The sequence below is a fragment of the Lissotriton helveticus genome, chromosome 5_1, assembly GCF_964261635.1.
Source record: "Lissotriton helveticus chromosome 5_1, aLisHel1.1, whole genome shotgun sequence".
Taxonomy (NCBI): Eukaryota; Metazoa; Chordata; class Amphibia; order Caudata; family Salamandridae; genus Lissotriton; species Lissotriton helveticus.
Genome location: NC_136065.1, coordinates 726540360 through 726560789, shown reverse-complemented (window position 1 = coordinate 726560789; position 20430 = coordinate 726540360). Strand labels below are relative to the sequence as shown.

Below are 20430 nucleotides of genomic sequence, written 5' to 3'. Positions count from 1 at the left end.
CCCACATCTGGATCGGTCACAGCCACAATGCACTGCATCATGGGCATAAGAGAGCGCTACACCAGCTTCTTTGGCTTATCAGTTTAGTTAATGCAGGGGGCCTGCCGCTGAACATCCTCCCATCTTTTCCAGTAGTAGATGCAGCAACGCTTAAAGACCTCCATCTAGCGCACCTGCCATGCAACGACCGCCAGATTTATTTCTTCCTGTGGGAGCTGATCTACAGCGAGTAAAAGAAGAAAAACAGAACACAAAAATACATTAAACTTTAAGTTTACTTAAACTACACAAGGTAACAAGCATATGTATGGCTATATATGTTTACTTTTGATGAGCATACACTTGTTGTAATGGACATTGTGTTTGATGTGATAGTGTGTAACTAAGGTAATAGAAATACCATCCATCTTACTCAAAGTAGGGAATATATAATATTGAATTATATGTGGTGGCTGTGATATCTGTTCACCTTTTAGTCAAACACATTTCAAAGAACTTTCTAAAACGTGATTTTTCCTATTGTTTAAAAAAATATATATGAACTATTCTTGAACAATAATTCAATGTTGTGTGTAGGCATTTATGCCTATATTCTGGGACATTTGTGTTTTTGAGTCAATATTACTCCATGACAATGTGATGAATGGGGGGGTCCATTCATCACAGTGTAGTACTAGTGCATTTTTAGAGTGTATGGCTTCTTTTCTTTCTACAAATGGCCTATACATAACATTGTGATTGTGGGATCATTCTGCCAAAAATAACTGAAGACAGTTGTGTTCTATGTAGAGGTAACTTATTTAAAAATGTTATGAAGTACACAGTCTAAAAAAGAAGACATTTGTGGTAATTCGTAAGTCAGGTGAAGTGTGACATTTCTAAAGGTATTTTCAGCATTGACTTAACATTTTGAAAGGTAACTTCTACACCCAGGGCCTACCCTGGCTCTAATAGTGCCATGTCCTAAAACTAATATGTCAGTAAAATAACGTTCACCTTAAAACATTTGCTGTTATTTTAAGTGAATTAAGTATAATTTCTTGGCCTCGTTGAGTTACAATAGTATAATACATAACCTAAATTATGTTCAATGTTATATACACTTAAAAAAATGCATTTTTAGTAATGCATTAATTGAACTATTAAAAGCTAAGCGATTGCCACAAGCGCTTTGTTTCTCACATTTGTGAGTAGAATATTTGGCTCATCAAGTCAGTGTATCTGTAGTTAAGATACACAAAGTCAATATAAAATATTGTTTTAAATTACCTTGAGTTTAGGTTTTAAATTACTAATGGTAAAGGTTCACACTAAAATTATCTTACGGTGTATGGCAGTATTAAAACATTACTTTAAGATTTTGAAGTCACTCACAATTTATGTAAAAACAAACACCATATTAGCGAGAGTACATTCAATGTGTGGCGCTTACCCGAAGCTGTGCAGGTCCATATTGCTGGCTGTAGCTGGTCAGGGTAGCCCCTGAAAGGACTTCCAATCCTTAGGAATGAAGTTGGGGGCCCTGTCACTTGCTCCTTTAGCCATGATTCAGTTCAGCAGTAGAAAATTACCCACAATAGGTGAAGACGTCTGCTACACTTGATGGGTAGGAGGCAAGTTAATAAATGGCCTTAAAAACGGGTACACAAATGTGACTGAAATTACATTAATGGACGCATCCATGAAGTACAATGCATTCTGTCAATCATGTCAATGGGATGTCACAGCCAACATTATCAGCTGGCCTCAACAAGGTCATGGATGTTATGCTGAGAAGTATGAGTGACTTTCAATTTCCAAATGATAATGCTACACTCAACAATGCCATTGCATGCTCGGGAGCAAGTGTAACTCAATAGAAGTTATTACCACTCCAGCAATATGCAGGTGGTTTGCATACCAGATCCCTACATCACCAGTGTGTTAGGCTCTAACCATGACTCACTATTGCTATTCAACAGTTCCATACCAGAACAGATGGCAGATCCTGCACAAAGGAGGGCCTGGCTTGTTGGCAAGTAAATATGATTTACTGATAATTTTGGTTAAACTTTTGTGATTATATTTCTAAGGGGCACTAGATTACCCTATCTGCACATTGCTGTTAATAACACTAAGAAGATCAACACCACAAGGAAAGGCCTCTTCAGTGAGGCCCATGTGCGAACCTGAGGACTTTTGGAGCAGGCTTTAGGGCGTCTGAACTCCAAATACCCATTTCTGAACACGACTGGAGGGGCCCTCCTTTGCCCTCCTGGAAAGATCTGCAAGATTGTTGATTTATGTTGTATGTTTCACAACATTGCCTTGTGGAAAACAAACCCTTTCTTCACTGATGATGATTACCAATGGAAATCCAAGGGTGATGTTGATGAGATGTGCCAGAAAGATGGCAGTGATAAGGATGAAGGCAATTACCTCATGCATAAACGTATTAAAACATCTTTGCTTGATGGTACGTGACTTAAATGAAAATGTAAAAAGAAAAAAATGAATATGGACATCTCATCTTCTAAAATGGATGCTACTAATCCACCAATTATTTTTCAAGTTCTTATTGGCCATTACATTCATAGTGTATTTGTTTGAGGAAATATTTGACGAAAGTACAAAAATATATAGGGCCTGGTTTGGTGTTTGGGTGAAGAGCTACTATGTCACAAAGGTAACTGATTTTCCATCCATCTTATGCATTATATCCTATGGTACTTGCAATAAGGCCAACCAGATATCGGTCATGTTTGTGACAGAGTACCCACCTGGCAAATTCTAAATCAGGCTCGTTGTCTTAACATGTAACCAGTATACTATAAGAAATTTTCTTTGTTTTCGCTTTAGTTTTTTTTATATGTAAAAAGTTAGATTTGGTTAAAAAATGAGTTAGTCACAAACATTAATATGTGTGCTTTGGAAGACGACTTACAAGATCTGAACCCGAAAAAGAAGGAAGTACCACAGTGGTACAATCATCTCCTTGCAGCAGCCGACAGGAAACTGGAACATCCATATCAGGTCTGGGAGAAGTGCTTGCCGAGTAAGGAGCTGAAAAATCTATGGCAAGTATCTTTAGACACACTTTACCTGCTGGTTAAACCTGCTACACTAAGGAGAAACCACTTTTTTACGCTCCACAAGTTATACTGGTCCCCACTCAAACTTTCCAAAATTAAGGGCAATGGAGAAGCAAAATGCATGAGATGAGGTGCCCAGAAGGCGGATGATATCCATGTGTTCACTTCCTGCCCTTTGATCCAGGAGTACTGGGGCAATGGGGTTAAGACTTTGTCGGACATCCTAGGTACAGAGCTGGAGGTAAGCCCTTCTCTTATTATGTTTGGCACTATATTGACGCCCAATGGGGCATTAGGTCTTTCGGGGATACAGAATAAACTTCTCTTTTATTTGATCCTTCTGGCTAGGAGGGAGATTTGTAAGTTATGGCGCCAGCTGAGACTGAACCCCTAAGCAAAGAGCAGCATGGGTGGATCAGATAGAGACGTTGCTCAAGCTACAAAGGTCATATGATAAAAAAAATTTTTTTTTTAAATAGGTCTGCTTAAACCTTCCTAGGTCATGTCATCCTGTCATCTATTGGGGCACTAGCAAAGCATCTGTGGGTAATGTAGAGTCTTGCACTGTTCTCTAGCATTGGATCGGTCATATATTCAGATACTTGATACATTCCTGTCGTAAGGCTGGAAATCTCCGATCATTTTAAATAGCAGTAAGGAGGTGGAAGTGCTAGCTCTCCTACTGCCACAAGAGGCCACCATAGCTCAGATTTCTACTGCACGCCATGTGCGAGGGAGTCCCTAAGGAGAGCTCTGCTCTAATCTCCCACCCAGTGACATTATCCTGTTACCACTGAACTGAACCAGCCCTCCACTTAACTTTCAGCTTTCAGAGTACTGTAAATTGTATCAGGGTCATTTTTCTGGATGACCTACATTTTCTGGGCCAGTGAGACCTCATCTCTGCTACAAACTGTCTTCATGACTGATGGAGAGTAAAAATCTATTTACAAATCCTGCTCCTCCTCAAGACAAAAAAGATCTATACTGATGGTCCAAATGAGCATTGTATTAATTGTCTTTATACAGTGCACACACCTTTGCTCTGTGACCTTTGTCAGACTTTTCCTTTTAAGACTCTGAAGAACAGAGAGAGGAAATTGGCACTGTATATTCTGGAAAGGAAGATAAAATACCCTCCTGCTAAGGGGAATGCCCCCTCATCTAGGGATGATTCTGTGAAAAATGCTACACAAGCCACTTCAACAAGAGCAGCACAAAAAAGGAAACTTAAGCATTTCAAAGAGTTGGATTGACAAACTGAAGCACCTGCAGCCCAATCCTCAAAGGAAAAAACACAACATTTCCTCTATAAATCAAATCACAAAGAATGAGATTCAAACTGTGCAAAGAAGGCACAAAATTCAACTTCCTATGATGTCCTGTTACAACTGCAGTCCTTGAAATTTAGAAAAAAACATTGTCATTGGCTGTAGTCCCATGGACATCTATATGACAAGCCTCATTGACGACCATGAGGTGATCATCGATGATGACAGCACAATCGATGACAACACCACTGACTATCACTCCAAGTATGTCCCTTCTTCTACCATTGATGACACTGACGTAGACACTGACAACATCAACACTGACCACAAATTCAGAAATAATGTCAGCACCACCGACAATGGCTTTTTCATTGCAAACTACCTTTTCACCCATAAGGTTTACCTAGATTTTATACTCCAAACTGGAGGCAGACCTCAGCAAACAAGATGCCTTGATTGTCTACAGACCTACTTAACTGAATGTGCATTATGACCTGGAGTTGCAGGATGAAGCCCCACATGAAGAGGAAACATATCAGGATTATGAATATCAACCACAGAGCAGGTAAAAATCAGAGGTTGTGTAGGTGCTTTTTGCATTTTGGGCACTTTTCGAATCTACAGGGCAACATATAGCTGCTCCACCCTTGGTACCAAATGTACCCACTCTACCCCCGCCTCCACCTACGCCACCAATGCCATTGGTGTCAAAAACCACTGCTTCCACCAACTCCTAAAGATATAGGGGATGAAGACTCATCACATTCTGTGTATTCAGATATGGAGGAAGAAGGTAAACTACCACAGGGAGATGACAGAGGTGAAACGGAATGGGATGACTACATCTTACCCAAGAAAGGCGATTACTCACCCACCCAACCGTATTCCCCGCCGGGTGAGATAGCCCAATTTCACACTCTAATGGAGAGAGGGGATAAAAAGTTAAATCCCCCAATGGCTTTAGGTGTGTTGCAATGCTTTCTTCATGATGTTAAGGAACAGCCACACAAATCCACACAAGGTAAGAAATCCACACAAGGTGAGAAATTAATGAAGTTCAGGCGGTGGTTCCACAACTAGAGCAACAGGACAGGGCACCGGATTCAGGCCCCTGCCTGCCTCACCTGTCACCCAAAGCCAGACTCTGTTATAAAATCAGCGGTTCAACACAGATCAAAGAAGCCGATCACACCTTCAACAGTCTGCCAGAGGGTTAGTTCAGTGGAGGTAACATCAATCAGAGCTGTCAATCCTTTAGCAATATTGGGCCATAATGACTGCTAGCTGTTGCATGACATCTCACCACTATTCGACCTCAGGCCAGAGGTCATGAGGGAAGCTGCAAGGGTGATGTCAAGGAGGGAGGAGTAACCTCTACAGCAATCATTAATCCCCCAATGGACATTTCCGATGCAGCATTTTTATCATGGTAGGTATGGCTGATGTTTACAGCTTTCCATCCATAGATCCAAGCAGAAAGTCTCAATATGCCATTTGGCGGACTCACACTGTATGGAAAACATGTGGATGATGCCCTACAGTACAATAAGACCGATATGGATTATGCGGAATTCCTAGGAGCTCTACAGTATCGGCCACCCAGCTTAGCTACTTTCTATGGTTCACGTAGATCCCAGTCCTAGAGGGGAGCTTTAAATCTGTATGGGGTCACGGTTGACCATATTACCACCCCCATAATAAACTGGATATGACCTTGCATACATAACCAAACGGTACCAAAACCAAGAGTATGGCAGATTGTCCTGCTGAAAAATGAACACCTCTCAAACGCGCTCCCATGACAACCAAGACAGCTTGACTTCCCACAGTTGCCCACAACCCCCCCCCCCCCCACATTGTCCCAAGTACAGCAGGTGGGCCCTTTTTGCCCGCGCATGAGAGCTAATACATTGAACTGATGCATGAGGCAATTTATACACTCAGGACATACAGTGAAGTTTCTACAGAAACCACCTGTCTGCCTGCCCAAGAAAGAACATCATCTTCACTTGTGGGAGGTTCAACCGGAAATTCCACACTTCCCTCAAGGGAGCGATCGAGATGGTCCAGATATCCCAGAGAAATAAGGGATATTACTCCATATTCTTTTCGATAAAAAAGTCAACAGGACAATGGAAGCCGATTCTAAACCTCAGCAAACTGAACAGGCTCCTGAAAAATTGCCTATTTGCAGGTTTCGCTCCCAGAAGTTCTCCTGACGCTACAGAAAGGAGATTACCTGACCTCCTTGAAGCTTCAAGATGCATATTTCCATATCCCTATACACCAGAAGCACAGGAAATACCTCTTCTTCTCAGTGCTACCAGCAGTTCTGACATGGCTTTCCAAGCCAGAAACGCAGAGCCATGAAAGACACGGACCACTTGTGCGCCACACCAGGGCCCTTTAAGGGTGTAACTAACTCTAGAAGTCAGTTCGCAGAGCGGGGAGGATGGCTGGGCGGTAAGGAATCTATAACTAATATATGTCTCTTACAGATACATCGTTACCGTTCATCTGAAAGAGACTATTAGTTATAGATTCCTTACCTTAGAATAGATATCCCAGCAATACCATCCCCGGAGGAGGGTCTACGAACCAAGTTCACACCAGAAAATCCTGGAGACATAACGGTTAAAGTAGCCGGTCCTCCAGACTTGACTATCCAGGCAGCAATGTCGGGTAAATGTGTGCATAGAAGCCCACATGACCGCCTGACAGATATCGATGAGTGGAACTCCTCGTGACAAAGCAGTGGTGGCTGCCGTAGCTCTAGTGGAACGAGCGCGCAGCCCCACTAGAGGTTCCTTTTTAGCCAAAGCGTAACCAATCTTGATACAAAGGACTACCCATCGATAGATGGTACGTTTACAGCCTTTTTGGCACCGATGTAGCCAACGAAGAGTTGATCATCCACGCGGAAATCCTTTGTGCAGTCAAGGTAGAAGGACAGCACACTTTTTGGGTCCAGACGGTGAAGTCTCTCATCCTCCTTTGAAGGGTGCGGAGGTGGGAAAAAAGTGGGCAAGGTAATAGTCTGCCTGATGTGAAAGGGAGTGACTACTTTAGGCAAAAAAGAAGATCTCGTTCAAAGCACCACCTTGTCTGGATGGACTGAAAGAAAAGGAGGCTTAGAAGAAAGAGCCTGAAGCTCACTCACTTTGTGAGCAGAGGTGATGGCAACAAAAAAGGCAGTCTTCAGAATGAGAAGCCTGAGAGGACAGTTGTGAAGAGGCTTGAAGGGAAAGCACATAAGAAGTTAAGACATGGTTCAAGTCCCACTGAGGCATTATGAAAGGAGATCGAGGAAAGAGGTGAATGATGCTTTTAACCACTTGGATGCTAAGGCACTTTCAGATTCTTCATTGAATTTCCATTGAAATCAATGGAAACTCCATGACGAGCTGAGCTCGTCATGAGCGTCCAAGGGGTTAAAGAATCTACTTACAATAGGGGACTTGAACATAGAAGGCTGATCTTGCAGCCGAAGAAAAAGCAGAATTGTCTGAGAGGTAGCCTTTAAGAGTGCCCAAAGCAGAGCCCTGCTGGGACAAAGAAAGAAGGAATAAAAGAACCCCCCCCAAAAAAAAGAGGTGCAGAAAGGGGATCCACAGCCTTTGCTGCGCGCCATGCCACAAACTTATTCCATCGACAGGCATATACCGTTTTAGTGAAGGGACGCCTGGCTGCCAAGATGACAGTACAAACTTCAGGGGGAAGGTCAAAAGCTATCAACTGCCACAGCTCAATGTCCACGCAAGGAGGTGGAGGCTGGACAAGTTCGGGTGGAGGACCATCCCCTGCTGCTGCGACAGAAGATCCTCCCGAAGGGGCACTCTGATCGGAGGATTGATGGCCATACTCAGGAGCTCGGGGCACCAGACTCTTCGTGCCCAGTTGGGTGCCAAAAGAATGACTTGGGCTCGGGGCGCCGGATCTTCTTCAGCACTAGGGGCAGAAGTGGTACAGGCGGAAAGGTGTACAGGAGGCCGCAGCTCCACTCGTGCTGAAAAGTGTCACCAAGCGAGTGCCGCCTTGGAAACTCTAACGCACAGACGTGCTGACATAGTGTGTTCTCTTCAGCGGTGAACAGATCTAACCAAGGCTCTCCCCACTGCTGAAAGAGACCTTAGGCTCCCAAAGACATTACACATTCTACTCCGCCACACCAGGGCCCTTTAAGGGTGTAACTAACTCTAGAAGTCAGTTCGCAGAGCGGGGAGGATGGCTGGGCGGTAAGGAATCTATAACTAATATATGTCTCTTACAGATACATCGTTACCGTTCATCGTTTACACGGGGAGACCAGCTAGGGGACTTTGCGTAATCCTGCATTATGGCCCGGGACTCTACGCCCACTCCCCAGTGGGTGAGGTCCTCAAAGGGGCGACAACTGCCAGGGAGGCCTTCCCTAGGATAGATCCTTGGCGTCTTAGAGACAACTCCATAATTGACAAGCTAAGGGAGTGTTCCCAACAATACTTCGCTGAGAACCAGGGCTCGGTCGACTCCCAGTTAACCTTGTGGGAAGCTTATAAAACGGTCTTGAGAGGCCAGGCCCAAGCGCTAATTGAAGCCCAGGAGAAGGAGGAATCGCTACAGATTCGGCAATTGGAAAGGGAAATCGAGTATTTGGAGCGACGGGCCAGCGAGACACCCTCGCTGGACCATTGCCACAAATCTCGCCCTCAAGCAAAAGGAACTTTGGTCGCTCGCGTATGGTGAGGCTCGTGCCTACTCCCTTGCCACGCAACATCGGATATACGATGCGGGAGACAAGTGTATGAAACTGCTGGCGTGGCTCGAATGCCGGGATAGGGAGCGATCCTGGGTGGCAGAGGTGAGGGATGAGTCGGGGTTCTTGGTGTCTACTGGCATTGACATAGCGGAGGCCTTTGCGTCCTACTATGAGAGGGTCTGCGCCCCGGTCTGCACCAGGACGGAGCAGGATTGCGAGGAGTTCCTACGCGACTTCGCATTGCCTACACTGTCTCAGGAACAAACAGACCGTCTTGAGGCTGACCGAACAGGGTTGGAACTGGGAGAAGCCCTCAACTCCCTCCAGGCCGGGAAAGCGTAGGGTCCCAACGGGCTCCCAGTGAAAATATAAAAGAGGCAGGCCAGCGTTGTCATTGACCCTCTATGACAAATGTTCCTCGAGGCGGGGAAGTAGGGAAGCTCCCGCCTGATCAGCGAGAAGCTACGATAGTAGTCATCCACAAGGCTGGGAAACGGGCTGACCAGTGTTCGTCTTACCGGCCTATCTCGTTGCTTAACGTGGAGGCCAAGGTTTTAGCCAAAGCCTTGGCGACGAGACTGATGTCGGTTCTACCAGAGTTGATCCAAGTCGATCAGTCACGTTTCATGCCCCATAGGAGTACTCGACACAATTTGAGACAGTTATACGGGGTCCTTTAGATGATGGAGGATGTGGGTAGCACTCAAACGGCCTTGATGGCGCGGGACGCCTCAATGGCTTTTGATAGCATTGAATGGCCATACTTGTTCGTGGTTCTCCAGAGACTGGGCTTCGGCCCGGTTTTCTGTAGCTGGGTGCGACTGCTGTATGAACAGCTGGTAGCGAGGGTGAAAGTTAATGGATCAATGTCCCGAGTATTTTCCCTGCGCAGGGGAACTAGACAAGGGTGTCTCCTGTTTCCTCTTCTTTTTGCCCTGGCCCTTGAGCCATTGGTGCACTGGATTAGGAGGGGTAGGTCTTTCTGGGGCCTGGCGCTCAATGATGAGTGGGAGGAGCATATATCTTTATATGCAGACGATATTGTCCTCTACATGGCCAGACCCTACCACTCGATAGTGCAGGCGCTTCACCTCTTTGAATTGTTTGGGAGCTATTCTGGCTATATGATAAATTGGGCCAAATGCCTCATTAATCCACTCTCGGGCCTGCAACCAAGGATCCCGAGGTGCTGTTCGGCCTCAATAGCAGCAGATGGATTCAGGTACCTGGAGGTGTATGTCACCAGAGACAGGGCGGAGTTCTTTACCAAAAATCTTGAGCCCAATCTGGCGCGGCTGGCATCGGACGTGACCCACTGGAGGTCCTTGCCGCTTTCCCTAATGGGGCGTGCTGCGTTATTTAGGATGTTGGCATTGCAGAGACTCCTATATGTCTTACAAAATACACCGTACCCGGTTCCAGGGTTGGTGTTCAGGCGTATATCCCAGGCCGTGCGAACGCTGCTATGGGAGGGTGGAACCCGAGTATAGTGATGCGAAAACTCACAAGAGGAGTGTACGTACTTCTGGGCTTCCCAGCTGCAGGTGATCAATGATTGGGTCTACGCGCCGGATTCGGAACCAGCCTACAGAGTCGATAGATATGTTATGCCGGGAGGCAATTGCGAGCCGCTCCTATATTCGCGAAGGTTGCCAGGGGATCTACCCTCTCGCACGAGGGTTGTGCTCCACTGTTGGCGGGAGGCCAATACATTTCTGGGGTGGGCAGGCACCCTAACATGCCGGACCCCGCTATGGCTTGGAGACCAGCTAACGGAGGTAAAGAGGCTAACAGGCTTCAGGGGATGGAAACTAATTAGAATCGAAAACCTGGGCGATGTATGGAAAAGGTACGTCCCTAGATCCTTTGAATACCTCAAAAAAGAATACCAGCTACACGACTCCCAACATTACCACTATCTGCGCCTCACACACGCCCTGCGCTCTCAGATACTCTCAGACACCTCTATCCCAGAATACTCTCCCTTGGAAGACATGCTCCTCCTTGATCCCATTCTCGAAAAACCGACGTCCACTGTATACAGTAAGCTCCTAAATAATATGCCTGACCCATTGGTGTCCCTGCGGGAGAGGTGGGAGGAAGATCTTGGTGACTTGGAGGAGGAGGATTGGCAGGATGCCCTGCAAAGCCCCCGCGAAATTGCAATCCGGATAAGGTTCCGCTTCATACAATTTAAAATTTTACACCGGGTGTACTACCCGCAAAAGCACCTGTGCTCATGGGGCAGGGGTCTCTCCCCGCTATGTGTGAGGGGATGTCAGTGGGGGGGACATTCTACCAAATCCTCTGGGAATGTCCGAACATAGTACCCTTCTGGACAAAAGTAGCACACTCTATGGCAACTGTGGTGGGATCGCCGGTCCCGGTGGAGCCTAGGTGGTTTTTACTTATGATTAAAGGACCCACGGACTGGTCCAGATACAACGAGATTTGGTTGGCCATGGCAGCCGGGGTGGCGAAACGTAATATTGCCAGTTGCTTGGGGGCGCAAGCACCCCGGCAAAGGGATCAATGGCTCCGGGACCTGGACTGATGTCAGAGGGCAGAGGAAACAATATACAAGTCCAGGGGCTGCGTAAAGAAGTGGAAGAAGATATGGAGGGCTTGGCGGAGGTATCGAGCCCTACAGGGTGGGGAGGGGGTTTAAGTGTTATCGAACCACTGTACTGTCAAGATTGATTGTGATTGTATCATGCACTGCTGTTATCCTTCATGCTTCGTGAACACAGCATTTAAATTGAATGAGAACATGAGCAAAGTTAATAAAAAGATTTATTTAAAAAAAAAATGCGAGCAAGCGCACACTGCATCACATGCCAGAAAAATTAATATTTTTAAGTCTTAGATCATGATATCTAGAAAAAATACTACTGCTTTAATAGGAAAGTAGTTTCAGAAATTTTAGAAAAAGTTGATACCTCTGTTTATTTTGCAGTCATATTTCCATGGAATTTGAACTTTAGAAAATGTAAATGCTTCAATCTATGGCCATGATGAAAGAAACTTATGAATTTTAAATTGTTAGTGTTCTGCTTTAATGGCAGCAAACTCCTGGGCAAAAAGAGGAAACTCTCCATTTCAAGTTTTAAGATTACAATTGGGGTTAGTAGATATAACATTTAAAATCAAGTTCAAAGAATTTTAAGTTATTGGTATTCTTTGAACACTCTGCCAATTAATTATTTATTTATAGCTTTTAAAAAATAGAGGCAACTCCAGACTCAAAAACAAAAAAACTTAAGAAAGAAACAAAAACTTAAGATACATTTAAGATTAAATTTATCAGATATAAAACAAGAAATGGGTGGAAGGCAATACATCGTGGAAACAGTCTTTGAAAACTGTAAGTAAGTCAGTGTCTAATGATTTCAACTGAGTAATTAGTAAGAAGGAAAAGGTGTACCCCGTAATGATTTAAGCAAATTATAATCAAAGGAAGAACAAGGATGTATGTCAAAAATAAGAATGGGGAAGATAATTACTCAGATACAATGTAATATTAAGGGCAAAGAAGAACAAGTTACTTACTTTTGGTAACTCCTTATCTGGTAGAGACTATCTAGCAGCAGATTCCTTATTTCAGAATTATCCCCAGGCGTCCGACTGTATCCTGAAATTTTTCAGAAACAGTGCCCCTGCACGCCGGTAAGTGGCATATTTTGGTTTGCATGACGTCAACGTGCCAGAAATTATATCCGCGGTGCCTAAATAGGCGCCACCGAGCATGCTGACGTGAGTTTATTTTTATGACTTTCCACGCCAGAAGTGCAAAGCCATGGAGAACACTTTCCACTGGTGTGTGGAACAAGAGCCTTGAAAAGGGGAACATCCCTTAACTTCTAAATCTGTTTGCAGAGTGGGAGGATGGGTGGATTGGTAAGGAATATGTGGCTATATTGAGTCTCTATCAAATAAGGTGTTGCCGAAGGTAAGTAACTTGTTCATCTGATAGAGACTTCTAGCTGCAGATTCCTTACCTTAGAATAGATACCCAAGAAATAATATCCTGGAGGTGGGTCTGCGAACACAATTTAAATCAGAAAGGATTGCATAACTGAATGGGCAAAGGGCCAAGCCCGACGGACTGGACTGTCCAGGCAGTAGTGTTTGGTAAACATGTGCAGCAAGGCCTATGTTGCTTCCTAGCAGATGTCCAGGGCTGGTCTTCTGCACGGAATTCTCTTTATTGGTCCTGACATATCCTACAAAGAGCTGATTGTCCACCCGGAGTGGTTTTGTGCAGTCAAGGTAGAACGACAATGTACATTTTGAGTTCAGTGGGTGGAGTCTCTCCTCTTCCTTAGAGGGATGAGGCGGAGCATTAAAAAGTAGGCAAGGTAATGGATTGGCCAACATGGAACGGGGTTACCACCTTCGGCAAGAAGGATGCTCAGGTGGTCCAAAGGACCAGTTTGTCTAGGAGGAAAAAGATGTACAGAGGCTGAGATGACAACGTCGGTAGTTCACTGATCCTCTGGACTGATGTAATTGCCACCAGAAAGGCGGCCTTGATGGTGAGAAGCCTAAAAGGGCAAGTATGGAGGAACTCAAAGGGAGCACACATTCAGAAGGTAAGAACCAAGTTAAGGTTACATTGAGGCATAACAAAAGGAGCTGGAGTAAATAAGTGTTGCAAATCTTTAAGGAACCTATTTACAATAGGGAACTTGAAGAGGGAAGGCTCATCTGGCAATCCGCAGGAAGGCGGAAATGGCAGATAAATAACCCTTCAACGTGCCCAATGCAGAGACCTCCTTGGCCAGGGTAAGGATAAACAGAACCTGGGTAAGGTGTGCAGATAAGGGGTCAACCTGTTTGTCTGTTCACCATGCCACAAACTTGTTCCAACAGCTGGCGTATACCGTCTTGGTGGAGAGATACCAGACTGCCAAGATAACATTGCAGACTATGGGCAGAAGGTTGAAAGCAGTCAACTGTCGCCGCTCAATCTCCATGGATGAAGGCTGAGCATTGCCCGGTTTGGGTTGAGAACCCTCCCCTGCTGCTGTGATAGAAGATCCTCCAGGAGGGGCAGCCTGATCGGAGGACCCATGGCCATATTAAACATCTAGGATACCAAACTATCTGAGCCAAGTCCAGAGCCACAAAGATGACTTGGACCAGTTTGTTCCTGATCTTCTTGAGCTCTAGGCAGGAATAGTATGGGCGGAAAGGCCTACAGGAAGCGGAAGTTCCACTCGAGATGAAAGGAGTCTCCGGGTGAGAGCGGCCTTGGAAACTCCAGCGTGCGGTAATGCGGACTTGTACATTCTCGGCAGTAGCAAACAGATCTAACCAGTGCACTCCCAAGGCTAAAAAATGACCTCGCACAACTGCCAGATGGAGACGCCATTCGAGATCCGCTAGGCGTCTTCGGCTGAGTTTGTCCGCCCTGGAGTTCAGAGAACCTGCCAGGTGTTGAACTATCAAGGCAATGGCCTGCCATTCCAGCCATGTCCAGAAACGTGCTGCCTCTTGACAAAGGGTCCACAACCCTACCCGTCCTGTTTGTTGCTGTACCACATGGTGGTGGTATCGTCTGTGAACACCTGCACTAGCTTCCCTTGATGGAGGGTAGAATGGCTTTCTTCTTTGTTGTTGTTTTCAAACGCCCCATGCTGCACTTTCATGTTAATAGAGGCTGCACCCCTTTCTTTAGAGGAGCCTCGTGTAAAGAAAGGTCAGCGGCTGCTATTAAAGAGAAACTGCAACATGGGGCGCTTTTACAAAAAAAAGCATTTGTCTACTTGACAAACAAATGCTTTTATTTGTTAAGGTGCCCCTTACCACGTTTTAACTTTAATGACGGCTGTGCCCCTTCCTTTAGTCGTGGCTCGTCTAAAGAAGGGGGTGTGGCCTCTTAACGTGAAAGGGCGGCATGGGGCGCTTGTACACAACAACAAATATTTGCAATCCAATAGCTCAAACTCTTGTTAATGCTTGTTATGACCACTATCAAGCATGCATTGGGATCAGTGCAACAGTGTGGAGTAAAGGCAGTGCTGCAGGCATCAGTATAGTAATGGCAACAAGTTGAGGGATCCTAGATTCATAGTTTCACCTCTACAGTCCCAGATCGATTTACAGATTTCAAAAAGTATTAGTTAGGCTTCTCACTTTTTTCATTGGTCCAGCTTTGTATGCAGAGAGATGGCAGGAACATTAAATCAGAACACAGAGTGATGTCCGTTGAATGTCCTACCCTGTTTTTATCCCTTTCCTACATGGACTGGAGTCTCTATGTGGTCAGGCAGCTGGCATGTATAGCTTGAGTGAGGGGGGGTCTTCTCAAAGCCCTCTAAGATAAGTGATACTATATGTGTCAGGAGGAGTACTGCACAAAGTAGATTAATCCTTCTAGATGGAGTGCTTTATATTTGCTACAAGGAACGTCTCCTTTTTAGAGCCAGCACCACGTACATAGACGTTTTGAAAGCAGGAACAGAGGGCACAATATTCTGCAAAATATTTTTGCCTGAGGCTTTCACGATACTGTGAAATCACGCGTTTGGCGTAGTTACTTGAAGTGGTGATGCGGTTATGGCAACTTGCAAGATTTCATATTCTGCAATGGCATTATTTTGGACAGGTGACTTCGATCACCTAAGGATGCATGGACAGCAAAACATTAGGATCTGCTCAGCTGATGATACTGTTGTCATCTTGACAACAATGTTTCCTAAACTAAGTCGAACTGTTTTGGAACAAGCAGATAGACAACAAGCGAGGTGATTATATCAGTTGTCCCTGTCTGCTTCCAGAGGGTGCTGAGAAGACCTCTAGGTCTTGCGCAAAATTATTGGACACATGGATTGCACAGATCTTTTGTGGAAACTTAAAAAAAAACACAGGGTGTCCACTTACACTTTGCAAAATGCCAAATACCCCAGAGCTATTATATGCAAAAACCTTTCCTACCAAATCTATCTAGACCATGTGCAATATAAACATCAGACTACAGAAGGGGGCAAATAAATCAACCTCACCCATGACTATTTAGACGAAACTGTCCTTACCAGAAACAGCTTTCTAGCTCTCAGACACGACACCAGAAGGTGACTCTTCAATTTTATGTCTGTAGATCCAGAAAAATTCAAGATTACATATAAAGGAAAATTGCATAATGACTTAGCTTCCTTCTTGGGAACACATCGGAGGCAGTAATGTACATGGAACCACACACATCAAGGTAAGGTACATCCCCTGGCACTCATTTGTAAAGGGGCCAGGTAAATCGTCACTTGTGTAGGAAGCATTGATGGTAGAGATTTCAATAAGTATCAGATTCCTATAAGTTCTCTTTGCATGACCTTCAGTTTGGACTACAACCTCGATTATAATTCTAAAGAATTTTCAAGAGTTTCTTTACTACCATTTCCATTTTCATTACCTTCATTTTGTATTATAACTTCAAATTAAATGTTGAAACATTTTCAATAGTAGGATCATGCTCCGATCATAAGGTTTTTAGCCAACCTACAGTAAAGGTTTGTAGCAATAGATCACATGCAGAGAACCCTAGTTTGTTTTGCATGCAAAGTTCTAACGTGTCCATTCCCTTCACTAGGGATATTCACTAGAGAGTGATCTCTCTTCTCTTGTGAACCACATACTTTATCCTGATTCCTGATTGATGTTGGGGCACGGAAGTGGTTTGGGTTAAAGTGAATTTTGGGGGGTTATCCTGCTCTTTTGTTCCTAACTTCTATTCCTTTGAGGTGGAGTGACCCACCTGCATATCTGACTGCTATCCTGACTTTTAACTGGCCCAGCTAACACGCTCATCTAGACCACTCACTACATTCTAGATAGGTCGATGGGAATGCCAAGGACTTGACCTGCACTGTGACCTGGAGGTGTACACCAAGCATGCCCTCTTGCCAGCATGGAACTCATGCCCAGTCCTGGGTTGTTGACATGAAGCATTGGTGGCAGCATACAGAGTTCTGCGAACTAAGAGTCCTTAACAGACCTTTTTCTCTCTGTTAAAGAGGAGTGCGACCAACGTGGACCCACTTGGGTAAAAGTTCTGGTTCAACTCTCGGGCTAACAATGTGTGTGTTTGGTGTGCCAGATGTATCAGTGGCACTAACATTACAAACAGCAATATTCTGTGTGTAATGTATGTTAGCTGAGACCTGTGAGATCCATTGTCCATATCCCATGATTTATCTTGGCGCAAGATGGCAGGTGGAACAGCTTCCCCAGCAAGTGGAAAAGTATTGCACTATATAAAGAAAAGAAACTTAACTCATAGGGTGAGGTGTCACGTTTTGTAAAATCTTAACATAACTGATGTACAAACTGAATTGGTGTTTTTTCTTGTATTTTTTTTTTTTATCTGTGACTTTTATGGTCTGATAAAAACCGAATAAAGTTTTTTTTAAATTTGATTTACCTGTGTTCCTGTGTCTGGCGATCTAGACACTGAAGTGAGAGAAGATGGAAATGTGGCTACCCTTAGAAATTCAAAGGACCTTTCAGCAAAAGTTTGTGTTTAGTACTTCTTGAACGTTGCCATTTAGTGTATGGAGTAGGAGTGTACAGACTCAGCAGATTCTGTTGTTTAGCGTAATAAAGCTTCTAGGTAGGGTCTGCCTTTTTGTCTCTCCCTGATTGAGTCTTCAGGAAGGCTGATAACAGGCAGGGCTACAAACTATACACTTCATTGTGCCTTTGTTTTTGGATACTCCTGGTTCGCGCTAGCATAGTCACTGTCCTCTGTAAGAGACACACTCTTGCACAAAGGATGTGCCTGCACTTACGCCCTAGTGGGGTCATGCTGGAGCAACCAGGATTAGTGGAAACTCCAGGCTTTTCCTGACCTTCAGCATTAGAGGGTCCAAGGGAATGCATACAGAAAAGCCTCTCCCAGTCAGTCGACAGCCCATCGGAGAATGTTACAACTCAAACTTGCTGCTGAAGTAGGTCACCAGTACATCCATGGAAGGTCGCCCGCAGGCCTTGAAGATGGGCTTGAGGACTTCTTGGAGGAATCTGTAGGGGGCTTGGTGCCCCACTGTTTGCTTGATGGTACAGGGGGTCCTGATGTTTGCTATACTGATCGGCACCAACGTGGATAACAATTAAGCATCACGTGGAAGGTCCAGCTATTCCTGTTCAAAAGAGTAATGAGCTTTCAGAGTTCTTTTTTTCATTACTTCTATGGATGCTTAGCAATGTCTAAGCAGACGGGATAAACACTTGCACTACACAACACGAAAAATAAATCCTTTGATAAATTGCCTAGGCGGTTATTTACAATTTATCTCAATGGTTCAAAATATAACCTTCTCTAGTAGACAGGGAAAACGGAAATGTGGCTACTTAACACAGTTTCTGGTCATCTTAAATAGCCCAAGTTGCCCGTACTTAGGCATATAAAAGACAAGTACTAAGAATTAGCAGAAATTCTTTGTAAAATTAAGAAAAAATTAGTATCATACTGTACATTATTGCAATTTTTATCTATATCATTTAGGAAAATGTATTTGACAAAATGGAAGGTATTAGGAACATTTCAACCATGGCCACTAGACTTCGCATCTTTATGCCAACTAACAAAACATTCAGTATAGTTTGAAACAAATCTGATGCGTTACGTAAAAAAGCACGAGAATCTAACTGCAGATGACAGAGACCAACACAATAAATTCCAACCATTTATCTCGGAAGTTCAACTCAGAAGAACTGGTCGAAGGGTGAAGGTTTGGCCAAGTAGTATGGGTCCTGGACCAAGAACAAGGAAGAGTCAATGAAAGAAACACAGCAGACCTTTTTGTCATGTGCAATTTTCCATCAGAAATTACAGCATGGTCATTGTTTAAGGTAAAGGTAACAGTGATGTGGAGAAATAAGAATGGTTATATGTAGAACAAGAGATGTGCGGCAGAAGACTGAAACTCCTATGGTCTACCGTTTTCAGGTCCTCTGCAATCTTGAAGACACCTAATGCAGGCCACAATCTGCCTGACACAAGGGGTGGGCGCATCTCACAATTTGCTATGCATAAGTATTCAAATTGTTAACAAAATTATGCAAGATTATGTGGAATTGTGCTAGAAGCTCAAAATACACCCTTTAGCCCAAATTGGACCTGAGGATGTATTTTGCGCTAAGAAAATAGCACCAAATTCAACAGAACACGAACAGCAGCAGACAACAGCTGCATATGCTCTGTTTCTGTGCTCTTGCAGTAGCCATTTATGCCCCAAATTAAACGAGTAGGAATAATTGTGTAATTTAGCATTTCAAGAGTAATGCAAAATTACACCTACGTAATTAAAATTTCACCCAGGTCTTCTTCATATCACTCCTAGAATAAAGATGAAAAGTAGACAGGGTGTGAAGAAACGTTGGCAAGGAGATGAATGAAGGTGGAAAAGCGTTGAAAGAGAGGCTCTGGATCAATGCAGGAAGAACAGGTCAGCAAGGAGCAGTTGAAAGGCTCATGTTGCCCATCTACTTGTTTGCTGTGGAAAGATTTTCCCAAATGGTTTGCTTGCTTCAGCTTCACAATACGTCTTAATGGATGGAGAGACTATACTACTGAGCAAGAATTACTTCCACAATAATGTTTCAGAACAATAGTCAATACAGACAACACTCACCTGGGACAACATGGCCTGTGGAGGCTGCTGGAGCTTTAAAACAAACAAAGTTCACTATTTATAACAGACTCTCACTGACTTCAATGGAGCAAAGCCAAAACCTACAGCTATAACAGACAAACAAGTACGTATCGTATAACATGAACATCGTTTCCTAACACGATTTCAACTAATCATTCACAATATTAGTGTGAACGTTTAGAAACTAAATCCAAAAGCAAAAAATTAGCCACAATTAAATAATCTTATATTCATCAAGTTCAACTGAACATTATTTTTTAATTGAGAGAATTTCAAAGTCTTTATAAGTGACAGGAAAATAGCAGAAACATTGGCACGTCTATCCAAGAATTCACTAACCCCCATGGAGTACTGTTAAAACCCCAACAACTCGATTCTGTTATTTTTGAAAAAATAAAGTCGGGCTAGAAGAGCAGTATTATGCAATGTTGACTAACCTGTTGTTGAATGCTGTATATTGTTGGTTGAGGTTGTGAATACTGCTGAAAAACAAAAATAATTATCAAGTTACTAATGCGCAGCAGAGGAAGAATCCAATAGTTATTCACTCATCAATTACAACTGACAAATGTGTTTATGCTCCTCCATTGACAAGGGCCTTTAGGCAGAACTGTAAGCATCCTTTGCTATTCTTACCAAGTTTAAGCATGTCTTCAAGAAGCGTGGAGGCAGCACCAGGGATGCAGTCACAGAAGAAC

The 20430-nt window shown here is 44.0% G+C and overlaps 1 protein-coding gene across 6 annotated transcripts in view; it reads right to left on the bottom strand.

Moving 5' to 3' along the window:
• CCAR1 (cell division cycle and apoptosis regulator 1) overlaps nt 1–20430 on the bottom strand; it is a 1607854-nt gene that overhangs the window by 1421576 nt on the left and 165848 nt on the right. For 3 of the 6 annotated variants that reach the window (XM_078643189.1, XM_078643191.1, XM_078643194.1), the window contains exons 4-5: nt 20170–20214; nt 19712–19744 (exon numbers count right to left, since the gene is read on the bottom strand). In XM_078643189.1, coding sequence (XP_078499315.1) covers nt 19712–19744; nt 20170–20214 — 78 coding nt within the window. The remainder of the gene's footprint in view (nt 1–19711; nt 19745–20169; nt 20215–20430) is intronic. The other 3 variants (XM_078643190.1, XM_078643192.1, XM_078643193.1) reach the window with 3 other exon arrangements.